This window comes from Macaca fascicularis, chromosome 19 (assembly GCF_037993035.2).
Source record: "Macaca fascicularis isolate 582-1 chromosome 19, T2T-MFA8v1.1".
In the NCBI taxonomy this organism is placed as follows: Eukaryota; Metazoa; Chordata; class Mammalia; order Primates; family Cercopithecidae; genus Macaca; species Macaca fascicularis.
The window spans coordinates 12,984,298-13,004,075 of record NC_088393.1 but is presented as its reverse complement, the minus strand read 5'-3'; the positions used below and the strand labels follow the sequence as shown (position 1 = coordinate 13,004,075).

Here is a 19,778-nt window from a genome sequence, read left to right as displayed (position 1 = left end):
CTAGGTGGCTGGTCTAGTAGCTAGGCAGATCTCGCTTCCGCCGGTGGGACGGAACTGGTGCCCTCCGTGGACAATTGTGTTGAAGCAGAAATTGTTCCGGATCTCGGGTCGGACACGGAAGTCTTCCTGCAGTGTTTCTGGATGCGGGGACAGGGATGCGCAGGAATTCCAGTCTCAGTTTCCAGATGGAGCGACCCCTCGAGGAGCAAGTCCAGAGCAAGTGGTCGTCTAGTCAAGGCCGCACAGGAACAGGAGGGTCTGATGTCCTCCAGGTACCAGGGGCTTGGCATAATGTTGTAAGGCCTCTCGTGGAATAGTGACCCTTGTTTATAAACAGACGGTTACTCCATCATGTGTAAGAAAAAGTGTGGGTGCATTTTAATCTTTGACTATAACAGCGTTAAGGCGTCCACCTTTCTTTTCCCCACCTCCACACATTTGGCACTTTAGAAAAGGAACCCCAAGCCAGGGCTTGGTGGCGCACACCTGTAGTCCCAGCTACTGCGTGGTGGGGGTGGTGGGGGAAGTTGGGGGGTGGGTGGGCTGAGGCGGGTGGATCATGTGTCTTCAGGAGTTTGAGTTCAGTCTGGGCAACATGGCCAGAACTCATCCCAAGAAAAAAAAAAAAGGAAAGAAAGAAAGAAAAAATAAACCGTAGGACGCCCGAGCACTTGGCTCTGGTGGTAAATTGCAACCGTAACCTGGGCACAGGGACTCTTTTCAGACCAATCACGATCTATGAGACATGTTCAGTAAATGGCATTTTACTGTGGAAGGAAATGGTTTCTTTTTGTTTTTTGTTTGTTTTTAGTTTAAGCATGTTTTTATTGCTTTTTATTTTCATTTTTATTTTTGTAGATTTATGGTTACAAATGCACTTGTGTTACATGGATATATTTCATAGTGGCGAAGTCTGGCTTTTAGTGCACCCATCACCCAGAGTGTATATTGTATCCAATAGGTAATATTTCATCCCTCATCCCGTCTCTCTCTCCAACCTATTGGCATCTCCAGTGTCTATTATTCCACTCTATATGTCCATGTTTACCCATTGTTTAGCTCCCCCTTATATGTAAGAAGATGCAGTTTTTGACTTTCTGTTTTTGTTATCGCACTTAAGATAATGCCGGGCGCGGTGGCTCACGCCTGTAATCCCAGCACTTTGGGAGGCCGAGGCGGGCGGATCACAAGGTCAGGAGATCGAGACCACGGTGAAACCGTCTCTACTAAAAAGAAAAAATACAAAAATTAGCCGGGCGCGGTGGCGGGCGCCTGTAGTCCCAGCTACTCAGGAGGCTGAGGCAGGAGAATGGCGTGAACCCGGGAGGCGGAGCTTGCAGTGAGCCGAGATTGCGCCACTGCACTCCAGCCTGGGCGACAGAGCGAGACTCTGTCTCAAAAAAAAAAAAGGCTAATGGCCTCCAGTTCCATCCGTGCTGCTGTAAAGTGGAAGGAAATTTATCTCAAATAAGTGTTCTAGAGTGTCCCTACAGAACTTTGAAAGGCCAAGAGTCCAAGACCAGCCTGGGCAACATAGGGAGATCCCATTTCTAAAAATTTTTTTTTTAATTAGCTAAGCGTGGTGTTCACCTGTAGTCCTAGCTACTTCAGAGGCTGAGGCAGGAAGATCTCAAGGCTAAGAGTTTGAGGTTACAGTAGATGAAGGGGGAGCAATGCTTCCAAGATTGTCCCATGTGATGTTTGGTTCTAAATTGCTGAAACTCACAAAATGCATCCTCTTGTTTCTAATTAGATGCAGAACAGTGAGCACCATGGACAAAGCATCAAGACTCAAACTGTAAGTGAGATCGCTACCTGTCAGTGTGGCAACCTTCCTGGTTTATAATGACCATTTGGGCCTGTGCTTCTGTGACCTTTTTGTGGGGGGTCTTTGGGGTCTTTGTGAAGCATCAAGACACTCCCATAGTCAAGGCCAATAACCAGACTCTCAGGTGTGTCCTGTTCATTGCCCTCAACCTGTACTTCCATTGTCCCTTACCTTCATTGGTTATCCCAACATAGCCACCTGCATCCTTTGGAATATCACATTTGAGCTGGGTGCAGTGGTTCATACCTGTAATCCTGGCACTTTGGGAGACTGAGGTGGGAGGATTGCTTGAGTCCAGGAATTGGAGACCGGTGTGGGCAATGTAGTGAGACTCTGTCTCTTCAGAAAATAAAAAAAATTGGCTGGGTGCAGTAGCTCATGCCCGTAATCTCAGCACTTTAGGAGGTAAGGTGGGTGGATCACTTGAGGCCAGGAGTTGGAAACCAACCTGGCCAACATGGTGAAACCTCATCTCTATTAAAAATATTTTTTAAATTAGCTGGGTGTGGGGGTGGGGGGCACACCTGTAATCCCAGCTACTTGGGTGGCTGAGGCACGAGAATTGCTTGAATCTGGGAGGAGGAGGTTGCAGTGAGCTGAGATCGCGTCACTGTACTCCAGCCTGGGCAACAGAGTGAAACTCTGTTTCAAAAATAAATAAATAAATAAAGATAAAAAATTAGCTGGACATGGTGACATAGTCCCAGCTTCTTGGGAAGCTGAGGCAAGAGGATGGCTTCAACCTGAGACTGCGGTGACCTGTGATGGTGCCACTGCACTCTAGCCTGGGCAACAGAGCTAGACCCTATCTCCAAAAAACACAAAAACCACACATTTGGAGTTATGTTTACTTGTTTGCATAGTTTGGACAAAACGATCACTGTAGTTCTGACCTTCCAGGTAACCACGCAAGAGACGGATATGGCACTGGTTAGTATCAGGGGTACCTAATTCCGTCATTGCTGTCAGTTCCCTGATCGAAGTGACTCTGTAATCCCAACGCTTTGGGAGGCTGAAGTGGGAGGAATTTCATGGGGAATGACTACAGCCTTCATGCATGTAGATACATCTGAGCCTGAATATGTCATCTTCACATAAAACTACGATTTGGTTATTGACTGTTCTGTGAATCCTGGGTTCCTTGGCTCATGGGAGCTTCAGTGTGGCTTTTCTGGCCAGGAGCTTGCCTGACATTTTCAACAATCCAATCCTTAAGTTCAGCATGCTGGTATTTTTTAGTGTCTGGGTCACCGTCCTTCTTGTCTACCAAAACCCCAAACGGGGAAGGTCTCAATCCTGGCCTCCACTGACTTGCTGCTGCTTCTCTGTCTGTCTGTAGATGCTATGCTGTTCCTGTTCCTGTTCGTTACTTTTTTTTTTTTTTTTTTTGGAGACAGTGTTCTTGCTGTGTTGTGCAGGCTGGTCTCAAGCTCCTGGCTTCAAGCAGTCCTCCTGCCTCAGCCTCCCAAAGTGCAGGGATTACAGGTGTGAGTCACCACACCTGGCCTGAGTTTTCAGTTTTTGACAGTTCTCAGTATATGTGGTGGCAAGCATTTGGACTTTAATACTGAGAAGTTCCATTATTATTATTGTTATTATTATACTGTATTACTGTTACTATTATGTGCTGTCGCCCAGGCTGGAGTGCAGTAGCAAGATCACAGCTCACTGTAGACTCAACTTCACAGGCTCAAGCAATCCCCCTGCCTCAGCCTCCCTAGTAGCTGGGACTAGTAGCTAGGACTAGGACTAGGTGTGCGCCACCATGCTTGGCTAATTTAAATTTTTTTTTTTTTTTTTTTTTTTTTTTTTTTTTTTTTTTGAGACGGAGTCTCGCTCTGTCGCCCAGGCTGGAGTGCAGTGGCGCGATCTCTGCTCACTGCAAGCTCCGCCTCCCGGGTTCACGCCATTCTCCTGCCTCAGCCTCCCGAGTAGCTGGGACTACAGGCGCCCACAACCGCGCCCGGCTAATTTTTTGTATTTTTAGTAGAGACGGGGTTTCACCGTGGTCTCGATCTCCTGACCTTGTGATCCGCCCGCCTCGGCCTCCCAAAGTGCTGGGATTACAGGCGTGAGCCACCGCGCCCGGCCTTTTTTTTTTTTTTAGTTGGGCGTGGTGGTGCACATCTGTAATCCCAGCTATTTGGGGAGGCTGAGGCAGGAAAATTGCTTGAACCCAGAAAGTGGAGATTGCAGTGAGCCGAGATTGTGTGACTGCACTCTAGCCTGGGTGACAGAGCGAGACTCCATCTCAAAAAAAAAAAAAAATTAAAAATTTTTAAATTTTAGAGACAGGATCCCCCTATGTTGCCTAGGTTGATCTTGAACTCCTGGACTCAAGTGATCCTTCCACATCAGCCTCCCAAAGTGTTGGGATTATAGGCGTGAGCTAGTGCACCCGGCCAATTTCATTATTACTTATGAGCCATATGAGTTTAGACAAGACTTTGTGCTCTCCATACTTAACTTTTTTCATTTGCAGGATGGGAGGTATGATTGGGTGGGGCTAATCAAATGAAATACTAGTGATTATGAAATCACATTAGTCACCAAAGTGATATGCAAACATAAATTATTGAAATATTGAATAAAAATAGGATTTTATTTGTTCTTTGGTAAAACACAAAGCTGTTCATTGTTTTTTCTTTCCTAACATGTGCTGGAAATCTACCATATGGAAATGACACTTGTGAATGGTCATGGACTTTTAGGCCTTTGCTGATCATTAAAATAAAAATCTTCCTGGCCAGGCGTGGTGGCTCATGCCTGTAATCCCAGCATTTTGGGAGGCTGAGGCAGGTGGATCACCTGAGGTCGGGAGTTCAAGACCAGCCTGACCAACATGGAGAAACCCTGTCTTTTTTTTTTTTTTTTTTTTTTGAGACGGAGTCTTGCTCTGTCACCCAGGCTGGAGTGCAGTGGCCGGATCTCAGCTCACTGCAAGCTCCGCCTTCCGGGTTTACGCCATTCTCCTGCCTCAGCCTCCCGAGTAGCTGGGACTACAGGCGCCTGCCACCTCGCCCGGCTAAGTTTTTTTTTGTATTTTTAGTAGAGACGGGGTTTCACTGTGTTAGCCAGGATGGTCTCGATCTCCTGACCTCGTGATCCGCCCATCTCGGCCTCCCAAAGTGCTGGGATTACAGGCTTGAGCCACTGCGCCCGGCCGAGAAACCCTGTCTTTACTAAAAATACAAAATTGGCCGGGCGTGGTGGCACATGCCTATAATCCCAGCTACTAGGGAGGCTGAGGCAGGAGAATTGCCTGAACCTGGGAGGTGGAGGTTGCGGTGAGCTGAGATCATGCCATTGCACTCCAGCCTGGGCAACAAGAGCAAAACTCTGTCTCAAAAAAACTAAAAAAATTAAATTAAATTAAATTAAATTTTAAAAATCCTATTCGAGGGTCTCAAATACACTTTTCTTAAAGACATAGGAAAACCATTAACAAAATATTTAGCAGAATACTTCACTTCTGGTCCACCAATAACCACTTCTCAAGCAGACACCAGCTGTGTTTGCTATATACTTCAATTTAATTGTGACAGTATCTACCTGGAGACAGAGTCCGATACCAGAAACTAACAGCTCACAAGAATGTCCCTCACTTCAAATGTCAGTTGTAAGTCCCAGGATGTGACCTATGCTTCTGACCAACCAGCTGTAAATCAGGGTTTTCATGACCCACTCTTTGGGTTTGATTAATTTGCTATATAGCAGCCTAAAGAACTCACAGAAACACTACTTACATTTACCCATTTATTACAAAGGATTTTTTTCCCTTTTTTTTTGAGACAGAGTCTCTCGCTCTGTCGCCCAGGCTGGAGTGCAGTGGCGTGATCTCGGCTCACTGCAAGCTCCGCCTCCCGGGTTCACGCCATTCTCCTGCCTCAGCCTCCCAAGAAGCTGGGACTACAGGAGCCCAGTTGGGAGGATTTATTGTTTTAATAGAGCAGGGTTTCACTCTGTCTTCCAGGCTGGAGTGCAGTGGCAGGATCATGGCTCATTGCAGCCTTCAACTCTTGGGATCAAGCGATCCTCCCTCATCAGTCCTGTAAGTAGCTAGGAATACAGGCATATGCCACTGCACTCAAGTAATTATTTATTTTTTGTAAAGTTAGGGTCTCGATCTGTTGTCCAGGCTAGTCTCAACCTCCAAGTCTCAAGAGATCCTCCCACCTCGCTCCTTTCAAAGCACTGAGATTATAGGAGTGAGTCACCGTGCCTAGTCTTACAAAGGATGTTTTATTATGTATTTATTTACTCTTATTTTGAGGGTCTCATTCTGTTGCCAGGCTGGAGTGCAGTGGCACAATCTTGGCTCACTGCAACCTCCATCTCCTGGGTTCAAATGATTCTCGTGTTTCAGCCTCCCGAGTAGCTGGAATGACAGGCATGCTCCACCAAGCCCAGCTATTTTTGTATTTTTAGTAGAGAAGGGGTTTCACCATGTTGGCCAGGCTGGTCTCGAACTCCTGACCTCAAGTGATCCATCCGCCTTGGCCTCCCAAAGTGCTGGCATTACAGGTGTGAACCACTGCGCCCAGTCTACAAAGGATATTTTATTTTATTTATTATTATTTTTTTTTTTGAGATGGAGTTTCACTCTTGTTGCCCAGGCTGGAGTGCAATGGTGCAATCTCAGCTCACTGCAACCTCTGCCTCCCGGGTTCAAGCGATTCTCCTGCCTCAGCCTTCCAAGTAGCTGGGATTACAGGCGCCCACCACCATGCCTGGCTAATTATTTTTATTATTATTATTTTAAGATAGAGTCTCTTTTGCCCAGGCTGGAGTGCAGTGGTACGATCTCGACTCACTGCAGCCCCCGCCTACTGGGGTCAAGTGATTCTCCCACCTCAGCCTCCCAAGTAGCTGGATTACAGGCCTGCGCCACCATGCCCAGCTAATTTTTTTTTTTGTATTTTTAGTAGAGACGGGGTTTCACCATGCTGGCCAGGCTGGTCTCAAACTCCTGACCTCATGATCCACCCACCTTGTCCTCCCAAAGTGCTGGGATTATAGGCATGAGCCACTGCACCAGGCCTAATTTTTGTATTTTAAGTAGAGATGGGATTTCACCATGTTGGTCAGGCTGGTCTTGAACTCCTGACCTCAAGTAATCCGCCTGCCTCAGCCTCCCAAAGTGCTGGGATTACAGGTGTGAGCCACCGCACCTGGCCCTACAAAGGATATTTTAAATGATACAAATGAACAGCCAGATGAAGAGATACCTCCAGGCATAGGGTTACGTTCTTATTTACCAACCGGAAGGCTCTCTGAGCCCTGTTTTTGGGTTTTTATGGTGGCTTTATTATGGTGACGTGATTAATCACATCATTCACTATTGGTGATCAACTCAACCTTCAGTTTTCTCTTCCCTCCCTGGAGGTGGGGACAGAGCTGAAAGTTTCAAAGCTCCAATCACGTGGTTGGTTCCCCTGGTAACTAGCCTCCCATCCTGTGGTTTGTAGGAGCTTTCCAAAAATCACCTCATTAACATAAACTTAGCTGTGGCGGAAAGAGGATGGTTGTAACTAAAGACATTTCTTTCACCTTTCACTCAAACTCTTCTAGAGCTATTTTTAAGAACTGAATACAAAAGGCCATTTTTTGTTTTGTTTTTTTAAATAGGGTCTCCTTCACTCTGTCACCCGGACTGGAGTGCAGTGGCACAATCTTGGCTCAGTGCAGCCACCACCCCTGGGTTCAAGCAATCCTCCCACCTCAGCCTCCTGAGTAGCTGGGACTACAGGTGCATACCACCATGTCTGACTATTTTTTTGTATTTTTAGTAGAGATGGATTTTCGCCATGTTGCCCAGACTGGTCTCAAACACCTGAGCTCAAGCCATCTACCTACCGTGGCCTCTCAAAGTACTGGGATTATAGGTGTGAGCCCCAGTGCCCAGCCTTTTTCATTTTTTTGAGACAGAGTCTTACTCTGTCACCTAGGCTGGAGTGCAGTGGTGTCATCACAGCTCACTGCAGCCATGACTTCCCTGATCTCAGGTGATCCTCCCACCTCAGCCTCTCGAGTAGCTGAGACTATAGGCACACGCCCCTATGCCTGGCTAATTTTTGTATTTTTTGTAGAGATGGGGGTCTCACTGTGTTGCCCAGGCTGGTGTTGAACTCCTGGGCTCAAGCATCCTGCCTGCCTTAGCCTCCCAACGTGGTGGGATTGCAGGCAGGCCAAATACTTTAACGAAAGATACTCCGTTTGCTCTAGTCACTTGGGAAATTACAAGGTTTTTAGCAACTGGGAGCCAGAAACCCTGTACAAAACCCAAATTATATATTTCACATTATCACAACTTTCTTTTCCACCAAACTGGGGGGTGGTACTCAAAATGATACCCTCTCTCTGCAGTTTGACTCAATTATAACTTGGATATTCTCTTTTTTTTTTTTTTTGAGACGGAGTCTTGCTCTGTTGCCCAGGCTGGAGTGCAGTGGCGTAATCTCGGCTCACTGCCACCTCCACCTCCTGGGTTCACGCCATTCTCCTGCCTCAGCCTCCCGAGTAGCTGGGACTATAGGCGCTCGCCACTACGCCCGGCTAATTTTTTGTATTCTTTAGTAGAGACAGGGTTTCACTGTGTTAGCCAGGATGGTCTCCATCTCCTGACCTCGGGATCCGCCCGCCTCGGCCTCCTAAAGTGCTGGGATTACAGGCGTGAGCCACTGTGCCCGGTCATAACTTGGATATTCTCTAAAAATCCGTAGTTCTTGTCTGTGTGTCAACTGGGAAATCACTGTGGATTTGAATAAGTACTCTGCACATAAGAAAAACCCGTGATGGGGCCAGGTGCAGTGGCTCACACCTATAATCCCAGCACTCTGAGAGGCTGAGGCAGGTGGATTGCGTGAGCCCAGGAGTTCGAGACCAGCCTGGCCAACATGGCGAAACCTTGTCTCTACTAAAAATACAAAAAACTAGCCGGGCGTGGTGGCACGCACCTATAGGCCCAGCTTCTTGGGAGGCTGAGGTGAGAGAATCATCTGAGCCTGGGAGGTCAAGGCTGCGGTGGGCCGAGATCACACCACTGTACTCCAACCTGGGTAACCATAGTTAAACCTTGTCTTGACAAAAAAAAAAAAGAAAGAAAAATACATGATGGGCTGCACTGTGCAGATGATCATTACCCTCTGGGAAGACCTCAGTGGTTTTCTTTTTTTGAGACAGAGTCTTGCTCTATTGCGCAGGTTGGAGTCCAGTGGCATGATTTCGGCTCACTGCAACCTCTGTCTCCTGGGTTTAAGTGATTCTGCTGCCTAAGCTTCCCACATAGTTGGGACTACAGGTGCCCACCACCACGCCCAGCTAATTATTTTTATTTTTTTGTAGAAATGGGGTTTCACCATGTTGGCCAGGCTGGTCTCAAACTCCTGACCTCAGGTAATCTTCCCGCCTCGGCCTCCCACAGTGCTGGGATTACAGGCGGGAGCTACTGTGCTAGCCAGAAGTTTTCTGATGTACAATTTATGTCACCCAGTCTCCAGTAGCAGCAAAATTTTCATGTCGAATACATGAGGCAATTCAGACATAGAGATCAATGGCATAAAATTGAAGTTCCAGAAATAAGCCTATATATATAGAGTCAACTGAGTTTCAAAAACAGTGCCAGGAATCAGGAAAGAATATTATTTTCATAAATTAGTGTTTCATAAATTGGATAGACATACAAAAAATAATAAAATTGGGCCGAGCACAGTGGCATGATCGTTTGAGGCCTGGAGTTCAAGACCAGCCTGGGCAATATAGTACAACCTCATATCTTATAAAAAAAAAAATTAACCAGGTTTGTGGCACACACCTGTAGTCCCAGCTGCTCGGTGGCTGAGGGGGGAGGATTGCTGGAGCCTGGCAGTTTGTGGCTGCAGTGAGCTAACCACTCTAGTCTAGCCTGGATGACAGAGTGAGATCCCAATTCTTTTTTTTTTTTTTGTTCAGACGGAGTCTTGCTCTGTCGCGCAGGCTAGAGTGCAGTGACGCGATATCGGCTCACTGCAACCTCCGCCTCCTGGGTTCACGCCATTCTTCTGCCTCAGCTTCCCAAGTAGATGGGACTACAGGCACCCACCACCACGCCTAATTTTTTGTATTTGCAGTAGAGACAGGGTTTCACTGTGTTAACCAGGATGGTCTCCATCTCTTGACCTCGTGATCTGCCCACCTCGGCCTCCCAAAGTGCTGAGATTTCAGGTGTGAGCCACTGCACCTGGCCTTTTTTTTTTTTTTCTTTTTTCTTTTGAGACAGGATCTCACTCTGTCTCCCTGAATGGAATGCTGTGAGCCTTGGCTCACTGCAGCCTCCGCCTTCCAGGCTCAAACGATCCTCCCACCTCAGCCTCCCAAGTAGCTGGGGCTACAGGCGTGCACCACCACACGTGGCTAACCTTTGTGTTTTTTGGAGAGACAGGTTGTGTCAAGTTGGCCAGGCTGGTCTGGAACTCCTGGGCTCAAGTGATCCACCTGCCTCGGCCTCCCAAAGTGTTGGGATTACAGGTGCGAGCTACTGTGCCCGGCCCATTTATGGTATTTTCTTTTTTTTTTTTTTTTTTTTTTTTTTTTTTTTTGAGACGGAGTCTCGCTCTGTCGCCCAGGCTGGAGTGCACTGGCCGGATCTCAGCTCACTGCAAGCTCCGCCTCCCGGGTTTACGCCATTCTCCTGCCTCAGCCTCCCGAGTAGCTGGGACTACAGGCGCCCGCCACCTCGCCCGGCTAAGTTTTTGTATTTTTTTTAGTAGAGACGGGGTTTCACCGTGTTAGCCAGAATGGTCTCGATCTCCTGACCTCGTGATCCGCCCGTCTCGGCCTCCCAAAGTGCTGGGATTACAGGCTTGAGCCACCGCGCCCGGCCATTTATGGTATTTTCTTATGGCAGCCTGTGATGTTTATTCTGTGTTATCAACTTAACTAAGGGACCAAAGGACAAGAGTCCTGAACATTTTTTCTCTAGTCTGACGTCACAATCTCCAAAGTTATCAAAAACTTGCATTCAAGAGCACCTGTTAGAGCTTTATAGCTGATTATAAAACCACCTTCTAAAGAGGACCAAGAGAAGACAACAGTTGTTTATGGATGTCAAAGTTTTAGGGTAGCCATAGTTAAAGACACAATTGACAAGGAAATCTGTTACCTCTGTGGCACACAATAATTTAACATAACAATTATAATTATTACTGATAACATACACTGAGATATATCAGAATTACAGGAGTTTTCCTTCATTTTGGAACACATGCCAATAACATATATATATGGATATAGTCTAAAGAAATCCAAACCCCATTTTATATTTGACATTGCTTCCTGTGTGATTTTTGTACCAAATAAGCCAAATTTCACCTTTACATTAGTATACTATTAATATCAAACCCAATTCTTTTTTTTTTTTTTTTTTTTCTTTTGAGATGGAGTCTCACTCTGTAGCCCAGGCTGCAGTGCAGTGGCGCAATCTCGGCTCACTGCAAGCTCCACCTCCCAGGTTCACGCCATTCTTCTGCCTCAGCTTCCGGAGTAGCTGGGACGACAGGCGCCCGCCACCACACATGGCTAATTTTTTTGAATTTTTAATAGAGACAGGGTTTCACCATGTTGGCCAGGATGGTCTCGATCTACTGACCTCGTCATCCGCCCGCCTCGGCCTCCCAAAGTGCTGGGATTACACGTGTGAGCCACCGCACCCGGCCAGAATCTATATTTTTTAATTTTTTAATTTTATTTTTGTAGAGGCAGGTTCTTACTATGTTGCCCAGGCTGGTGTGAAAATCCTGGCCTCAAGGGATCCTCCCGAAGTGCTGAGATTACAGGCTTGAGCCAACGTGCCTGGCCTTTAATTGTCTTAAAAGGAAGTAAATTCTGACACATGCTACAACATGATGAAGATTGAGGACGTTATGCTAAGTGAAATAAGCCAGTTGGAAAAGGATAAATACAGAATAATTCTAGTTATATAAGGTACCCAATGAAATTCATACAATCAAAAAGTCGAATAGTGGGTGTCAGGGACTGAGGGGAAGCGGTAAATGGGATGTTATTCAATGGATAGTGTCAAATTTGCAAGATTAAATCAGTTCTAGAGATTGGTTTCACAATGTAACTACACTTAACACTACTGAATAGGCCACTTAAAAATGGACCTCGGGCAAAGAACAAATTCAGCTGACATGGAACTACACCGCTGGGAGCCGGGACAACCCACTCTGGGAAGCTAGCTCGGCTCAGCCTCTGCTCTCCTGCATGACTGTCACTCGGGGATGAGGGGGCGGGGCCACACAAACTGTCCAATCAGCATCGGTGTTGAAAAGGCCCGTGGACCCCCCCCCCATCCTTGAATGCGCATGTGAACCTCCTTATTCTAGCGGTTCGCTAGTATTGCGTCTCAGCCAGGGCTGAAGGCTGTCTGGGGCTCTGCATGTGCTTTGTCGCACCGGGACCTGCAGGTACTGAGGGATCTGTAGGGAGGACTCCTGGAGCCTCCCTAAGCGGAGAAATGGTGAGTTTGCGGGACCGGGAGTCCGGAGACCTGAGGAGGGGACTTGTCGGAACCGACTGTGGGAAGACCTGAGTCCTCCTGGCGCAGCTCTCGGGCCAGGAGACCCGAGGGTCTCCCAGCAGGGTGGGGCTGGGCCGGCAGCTGGGACCTCAGGCGTCTTGTCCCATCCCTGCGACTGCGGTCCTGGCCCGGAGCCCTTTCCGGGCAGCTGGGCATCCGCAGCCCCGCGTCTCCCAAGATCTCGTGCTTTTGAGAATCCATTTGGGTCAGAACATTAAGGTGAATCCACCTGTGAGAACTGAAGCCTGGAGGAGGGAGCATTTTTTTTTTTTGCAGCTGGGGGAGCGGAGGGCGCGTGGAGCTCCCCGAGTTCGTTCCTGTGGCTGCTCCGATACCTCTGCTGTCTTCACCAGGCACTGACCCACTGTCTGGGTTACCGCTCCCACATTTGGGAATTTGTTTTGAGACGGTCTCGCAATGTTGTCCAGGCTGAAGTGCAGTAGCGCCATCAAACCTCATTGCATCTTAAGCGATCCTCCCGCCTCAGCCTCCTAAGTAGCTGGGGGTACAGGCATCTGCCACTACTGGCTAATTTCAAATTTTTATTTATAGATATGGGGTCTTGCTGTGTTGCTCATGCTAGTCTTGAACGCCTAGCTTTAAGGGATCCTCTTGCCTTGGCCTCCCAAAATGTTGGTATTATAGGCGTGACCATACCTGGCCTTTGTGAATGTATTTGCCTTTCGATTGTGGGTTTTCCATTTTAACCGTGGAGAAGCAATTCCTTATCTAAACAGATTAAAACATTTGCGTTTCTTTGCCTTGGATTCCTTGATTAAAGCATCTTTTTTTTTTTTTTGACACAGAGCCTTGCTCTGTTGCCCAGGCAGGAATGCAGTGACACCATCTCGGCTCACTGCAACCACTGCCTCCCAGGTTGAAGCAATTCTCATGCCTCAGCCTCCTAAGTAGCTGGTATTACAAGCGTAGGCCACCACGCCCAGCCCATTTTTGTATTTTTAGTAGAGATGGGATTGCATCTCAATGACCAGGCTGTTCTCAAACTCCTGGCCGCAAGTGATCTGCCTGCCTCAGCCTTCTATATTTCACTTCTCAAAATAGAGAGTGATGGGCTTTTGAACAAGGCATTCTATGGAACTTCCATCGCCTTTACCAGTCTCTGGCTCAGAAAGCACCATAAAGGCTTACTAAAATAAAATTCATGAATTGAGTGAAAGGTTGTATGTTTCATTCATCAACAAGTTAGGGGTGAACTGTCATTAGCCTGTCTTCATCATTTTTATTTTTCTAATAGACTTTATTTCTGTAGAGCTATTTCAGACTTAAAGAAAAATTTATGAGAAAGTATAGTGTTCCCACTTGATCCCTCTGCCTCCACATAGTTTATCCTTTTTATATTTTATATTACTTTAATACATCTGTTATAATTGATGTACCAATATTGATGCCTCGAAGTCCACAGTTTACGTTAGAGCTGACTCTGTTATACAATCTATGGGTTTTGGCAAATGTATAATAACTGCTATTCATCATACCTGCATCATGTAGGATGCTTTCCCTCACCTAAATATCTCCTGTGCTTCCCCTATTCATTAATCCCTCCCTCTTTCCAAATTCTTGACAATCAAAAGCCTTTTTACTCTGTCATAATTTTGTCTTTTCCTGAATGTCATCTTTGAAACTACATAGTATATAACCATTTAGATTGGCTTCTTTCACTTATTTTCAAGTCAAGGTTCCTCCATGTCTTTTCTTTTTTGTTGAGATAGGGTCTTGTCACATCACCCATGCTGGTCTTGAACTCCCGGACTCAAGTGATCCTCCTGCCTCAGTCCCCTGAGTAGCTGGTACTACAGGTGGGAGCCACCATACCTAGCCTCCATGTCATTTCATGGCTTGATACCTGATTCTCCTGCCTCAGCCTCCTGAATAGCTGAGATTACAGGCAAGTGCCACCACACTCAGCTAATTTTCGTATTTTCAGTAGAAACGGGGTTTCACCATGTTGGCCAGGATAGTCGAGATCTCCTGACCTCATGATCCACGCTCCTTGGCCTCCCAAAGTGCTGGGATTACAGGCGTGAGCCACCACGCCCAGCCGATACTTGATTTCTTTTTATCATTCTATGGGTGAACCAGATGGTTTATCCATATGTCTGTTGAGAGATACCTTGGTTCACTCTAAGGGTTGCAAGGTTTTGAATGAAGGTATAAGCCTTCATGTGCAGGTTGTGGCATGAACGTAAGTTTTCAGCTCATTTGAGTAAATACCTAGGAGCATGATGACTAGATTACAATTTAAGAGTGTGTTTTGTTTTTTAACTGTCTGCTTTTCAAAGTGGGAGTACCATTTTCCATTGCCAACAGCAAATAATGATGATACCTATTGTTCTCCATCTTCACCATCATTTGGTGTTTCCAGTGTTTTAAAATTTAGCCATTTAGTGAGTATGGTAATATCTTACTCAGTTTTATTTATCTTAGTTTTATTGACTCCCTAATGCTATGTGATATTGAGCATGTTTTCATGTACTTGTTTACCATCTCTAATTCTTCTTTGGTGATGTATATGTTCATATCTTTTGCCCATTTTTAATTGGATTGTCTTCCTGTTACTGAGTTTTAATAGTTCTTTTAGTAGTTTCAATACCAGTCCTTTATCAGATAGGTGTTTTGCAAAGAATTTCTCTCTGTCTGTAGCTTGTCTTTTCATTTTCTTAACATGGTCTTTCCCAGCACAGGACTGGGTTTTGGGGGGCGGCGGGGATGGAGTCTCGCTCTGTCACTCAGGCTGGAGTGCAGTGGCGTGATCTCGGCTCATTGCAACATCAGCCTCTCAGGTTCAAGCGATTTCTCCTACCTCAGCCTCCCAAGTAGCTGGACTATAGGCATGCACCACCACGCCTGGCTAATTTTTGTATTTTAGAGTACATTAGAGGGTATTTTTGTTATTTGTATTTGTAGAGATGAGGTTTCGCCATGTTGGCCAGCCTGGTCTCAAAGTCCTGACCTCAGGTGATCTGCCTGACTTAGCCTCCCAAAGCACTGGGATTATAGGTGTGAGCCACCATGCCTGGCCTGTTTTTAGTTTTTTAAGTTAGATACTGAGATTATTGATTACAGATCATTCTTTGGTGGTATATGTGTTTAATAGTATAAATTGCAGCCAGGCACTCCTTTTGCTGCATTTTACATGTTTTGATACGTTCTATTTTTATTTAATTCAAAATAATTTTTAATATCTCTTGAGAGACTTATCCATGCATTGTTTAGAAGTTCAGTATTTAATCTCCAAATATTTGTGGGTTTTCAAGCTATCTTTCTGTTAGTAATTCTGAATCTGAGAAATTCTCTTTTTTTTTTTTTTTTTTTCTTTTTTTGGGGACGGAGTCTTGCTCTGTCACCCAGGCTGGAGTGCAGTGGTGCAATCTCATCTCACTGCAAGGCTCCGACTCCCGGGTTCACGCCATTCTCCTGCCTCAACCTCCCGAGTAGCTGGGACAACAGGCGCCCGCCACCACGTCTGGCTAGTTTTTTGTATTTTTAGTACAGATAGGGTTTCACCGTGCTAGCCAGGATGGTCTCGATCTCCTGACGTCGTGATCCGCCCGCCTCGGCCTCCCAAAGTGCTGGGATTACAGGCGTGAGCCACCGCGCCCAGCCTGTATTCTCTAGTCTTTTAAATTTGCTAGGAAGTATTTTATTTACCAGAATGTGAGGTATCTTGGTGAATATTCCATGTGAACTTGAGAAGAATGTATATTCTGCTGTTAATGAATTATTGTGGTTTTCAATTAAGTCCAGTTGTTTTGCTGGTGCTGTTCAATTTAGTTATGTCCTTCCTGATTTCTGCCTGCTGGATCTCTAAATGAACGATGGGGGTTGTTGAAGTATACAGCTGTACCGGTGCGTTCCTGTGTTTTTTCCTGCAGTTGCATTAGTTTTCCCCTCATGTATTTTGCCACTCTGTGGTTTATGTACATACACAGTAAGGGTTGCCTTGTCTTCTTGGTGAATTGATCCTTTCGTCAGTATGTAATGCCCTTCTATCACTGATATTTTCATGCTATGAAGTCAGCTTTTTCTGAAATTAATAAGGCTATGCCAGCTTTTTAAAAATTAGTGTTGACCAGGTGTGGTGGTTCACGTTTGTAATCCCAGCACTTTGGGAGGCCAAGGCAAGCACATCACGAGGTCAGGAGTTTAAGACCAGCCTAACCAACATGGTGACACCCCGTCTCTACTAAAAATACAAAAATTGACCAGGCACGGTGGCTCATGCTTGAATCCCAGCACTTTGGGGGGCCGAGGCAGGCGGATCGCCTGAAGTCAGGAGTTTGAGACCAGCCTGGCCAACATGGTGAAACCCCGTCTCTACTAAAAATACAAAAAATTAGCTGGGTATGGTGGCAGGCACCTGCAATCCCAGCTACTCAGGAGGCTGAGGCAGGAGAATCGCTTGAACCTGCGAGGTGGAGATTGTAGTGAGCTGAGATTGCGCCATTGCACTCCAGCCTGGGCGACAAGAGTGAAACCTCGTCTCAAAAAGAAAAAAAAATTAGCCGGGCGTGGTGGTGCATGCCTGTAATCCCAGATACACGGGACTGAGGCAGGAGAATCACTTGAACCCGGGAGGTGGAGGTTGCAGCTAAGATTGTACCACTGCACTCCAGCCTGGGCAACAGAGTGAGACTCTGTCTCAAAATAATAATAATAATAATTAGTGTTAGCATGGTATATCTTTCTCTATTCATTTATTTTTAATGTATCTGTGATATATTTAAAGTGGATTTGTTGGCCTAGGCATGGTGGCTCGCACCTGCAATCCCAGCGCTTTGGGAGGCTGAGGCAGGATGATTGCTTGAGGCCAGGAGTTTGAGACAAGCCTGGGCAACATAGTGAGACCTCATCTCTATAAAAAGAAACAACAAAATTATCCAGGGATGGTAGTGCACACCTGTGGTTCCAGCTACTCAGAGGCTGAGGTGAGAGAATCCTTTGAGCCCAGGAGTTTGAGATTACAGTTATCTGTCATCCCACAACTGCGCTCCAGCCTGGGTGACAGAGCATGACCCTGTCTCTAAAAAACAAAAGAAAGTTAAAAAAAAAAAAAGTGGATTTCTTGCAGACAACATATAGTAGGTATTCTTTTTTCTTTTTTTTTTTTTCTTTTCTTTTTTTTGAGATGGAGTTTTACTCTTGTCGCCCAGGCTGGAGAGCAATGGCATGATCTCGCCTCATTGCAACCTCTGCCTCCCGAGTTCAAGTGATTCTCCTGTCTCGTGAGTAGCTGGGATTACAGGCATGTGCCACCACGCCTGGCTAATTTTGTATTTTTAGTAGAGACGGGGTTTCTCCATTTTGGTCAGGCTGGTCTCAAACTCCTGACCTCAAGAGGTCCTCCTGCCTCAGCCTTCCAAAGTGCTGGGATTACGGGCACGAGCCACACCTGGCCAGGTACTCTCTTTTATCCACTATGACAGTATCAGTGAGCTGAGATTGTGTCACTGCAATCCAGCCTAGGCAACAGAGTAAAAAAAGGAAAAATGAAAAAGAAAAGAAAGAAATTTCTGGTCTGATAATTCCAGCATCTCTTTTATATCTCAGTCTGGTTCTGGTGCCTGCACTGTCTCTTCAAACCGTCTACGTCTTTTAATATATCTTGTAATGTCTGTTGAAATCTGGGCATGGTGTTGAAAAGGAACTGAGGTAAACAGGCTTTAAATGTGAGGGTTTAGGTTTATCCTGTTGATTTGAGGCTGTGTTTACTATTTTCAGTAGCTGTAGGTGTCAATAGATAAAATTGCCTTTGTTGTTGTTGTCCCTGGTTTTCTGTGTTCTGTCATTTTTGGGGTTCTCTAGATATTTAATTGTGAAACATGCAGAAAGAAATAGTAAAATATTGTTTCATTGTATTCTACTGTTTTATTTTAAATTTTATTTTATTTTTTGAGATGGAGTCTGGCTCTGTCACCTAGGCTGGAGTTCAGGGACGCAATATTGGCTCATTGCAACCTCTGCCTCCCGGGTTTAAGTGATTCTCCTCCCTCAGCTTCCCAAGTAGCTGGGATTACAGGTGCCCACCACACCCAGTGAATTTGTGTATTTTTTTTTTTTCAATTTTATAACTTTATTTGATGTATTTGATGATCAGCGATTAGTTCTCATCCACATTGACTGTCTGTAGATTTTTGAAAGTGGTAACAGGTACATAGGTAACCAAAGTATAGAGCTTATTTGGTGAATCTTCATCCTCATTACGTTTTCTGGACAGCCGCACACGGATTCGGTATGGGACATTCCTTATTCCTTTGGCCCAGACAGCTTTGTTGAGCCTGGTATCAATGCGCACATCTGGAGTTCCCATCTCCTTCATGGCAAATTTCCGAATCTCTTTGAGTGCCCGAGGGGCACGCTTCTTGAAGCCCACTCCATGGATGCGCTTGTGAATGTTGATGGTGTATTCTCGGGTCACCACCTCGTTGATGGCAGAACGGCCCTTTTTCTTCTCGCCACCCTTCTTTGCGGGAGCCATTCTGCCGGGTCCAAGCTGGAAAGGAAGGAATTTGTGTATTTTTAGTAGAGATGGAGTTTTGCTATGTTGGCTAGGCTGGTCTCAAACTCCTGACCTCAAGTGATCTGCCTGCCTCCCGCCTCCCAAAGTGCTGGGATTGTGAGCCACCACACCCGGCCTGGTCTACTGTTTTAAAATAAAAACCCAGGCCAGGAGTGGTGTAATCCTAGCACTTTGGGAGGCCGAGGTGGGCGGATTACTTGAGGTAGGAGTTTGAGACCAGCCTGGCCAACAGAAGAAACACCTTGTCTCTACTAAAAATACAAAAATTAGCTGGGTGTGGTTGCGCATGCCTGTAATCCCAGCTACTCGGTTGGCTGAGGCAGGAGAACTGCTTGAACACCGAAGGCAGACGTTGCAGTGAACCAAGATTGGGCCACTGCACTCCAGCCTGGGTGACAGAGTGAGACTGGGACTCAAACTAAAAAACAAAACTCTAATGACACACTGTTACCAGTGACTGGAGTGGAAACATGATATAATCCTATGAATCATCTGTCTTCTGGTGAGCCTGTGCCCCTGAGCCATGGTGTTCTATGATAAAAAAGACATTTGGTCTTTTGTGTGTGGTTCCTAGTACAGAGTTCCTAAATCTCTTGGAATTTCATGAGTGATAAGGGTAATAGGAGCCTCTTTTGTTGTAAATAAATGACTACTGGAACGCCTACCTAACTTCAGGGTGGGGATTGATGTCCAGAAAGACACCCAGTCTTGATCGTCCTTTAGCCCTAGCCCCCAAAGTCGGGAGAGAGAAAAGGGGCCGGAGGTGTAGTGTTTGGACTCCTGACGTCAAGTGATCCGCCCGCCTCTGCCTCCCAAAGTGCCGGGATTACAGGCGTGAGCCGTCCCGCCCGGCC

General features: G+C 46.1%; 2 protein-coding genes across 3 annotated transcripts in view; one reads left to right on the top strand and one right to left on the bottom strand.

Annotated features, from left to right (window-relative positions):
• The first annotated feature begins 110 nt into the window (after positions 1-110).
• ZNF490 (zinc finger protein 490) overlaps positions 111-19,778 on the top strand; it is a 29,730-nt gene continuing 10,062 nt past the window's right edge. For both annotated transcript variants that reach the window (XM_074026035.1, XM_005588118.4), the window contains exons 1-2: positions 111-272; positions 1,754-1,798. In XM_074026035.1, coding sequence (XP_073882136.1) covers positions 156-272; positions 1,754-1,798 — 162 coding nt within the window. In that variant the 5' untranslated portion in view covers positions 111-155. The remainder of the gene's footprint in view (positions 273-1,753; positions 1,799-19,778) is intronic.
• Positions 18,451-18,906, bottom strand: LOC135968537 (large ribosomal subunit protein eL31). Its single transcript, XM_065535623.2, has one exon. The coding sequence runs from the start codon at positions 18,880-18,882 to the stop codon at positions 18,505-18,507; it is 378 nt and encodes a 125-aa protein (XP_065391695.1). The 5' UTR covers positions 18,883-18,906; the 3' UTR covers positions 18,451-18,504.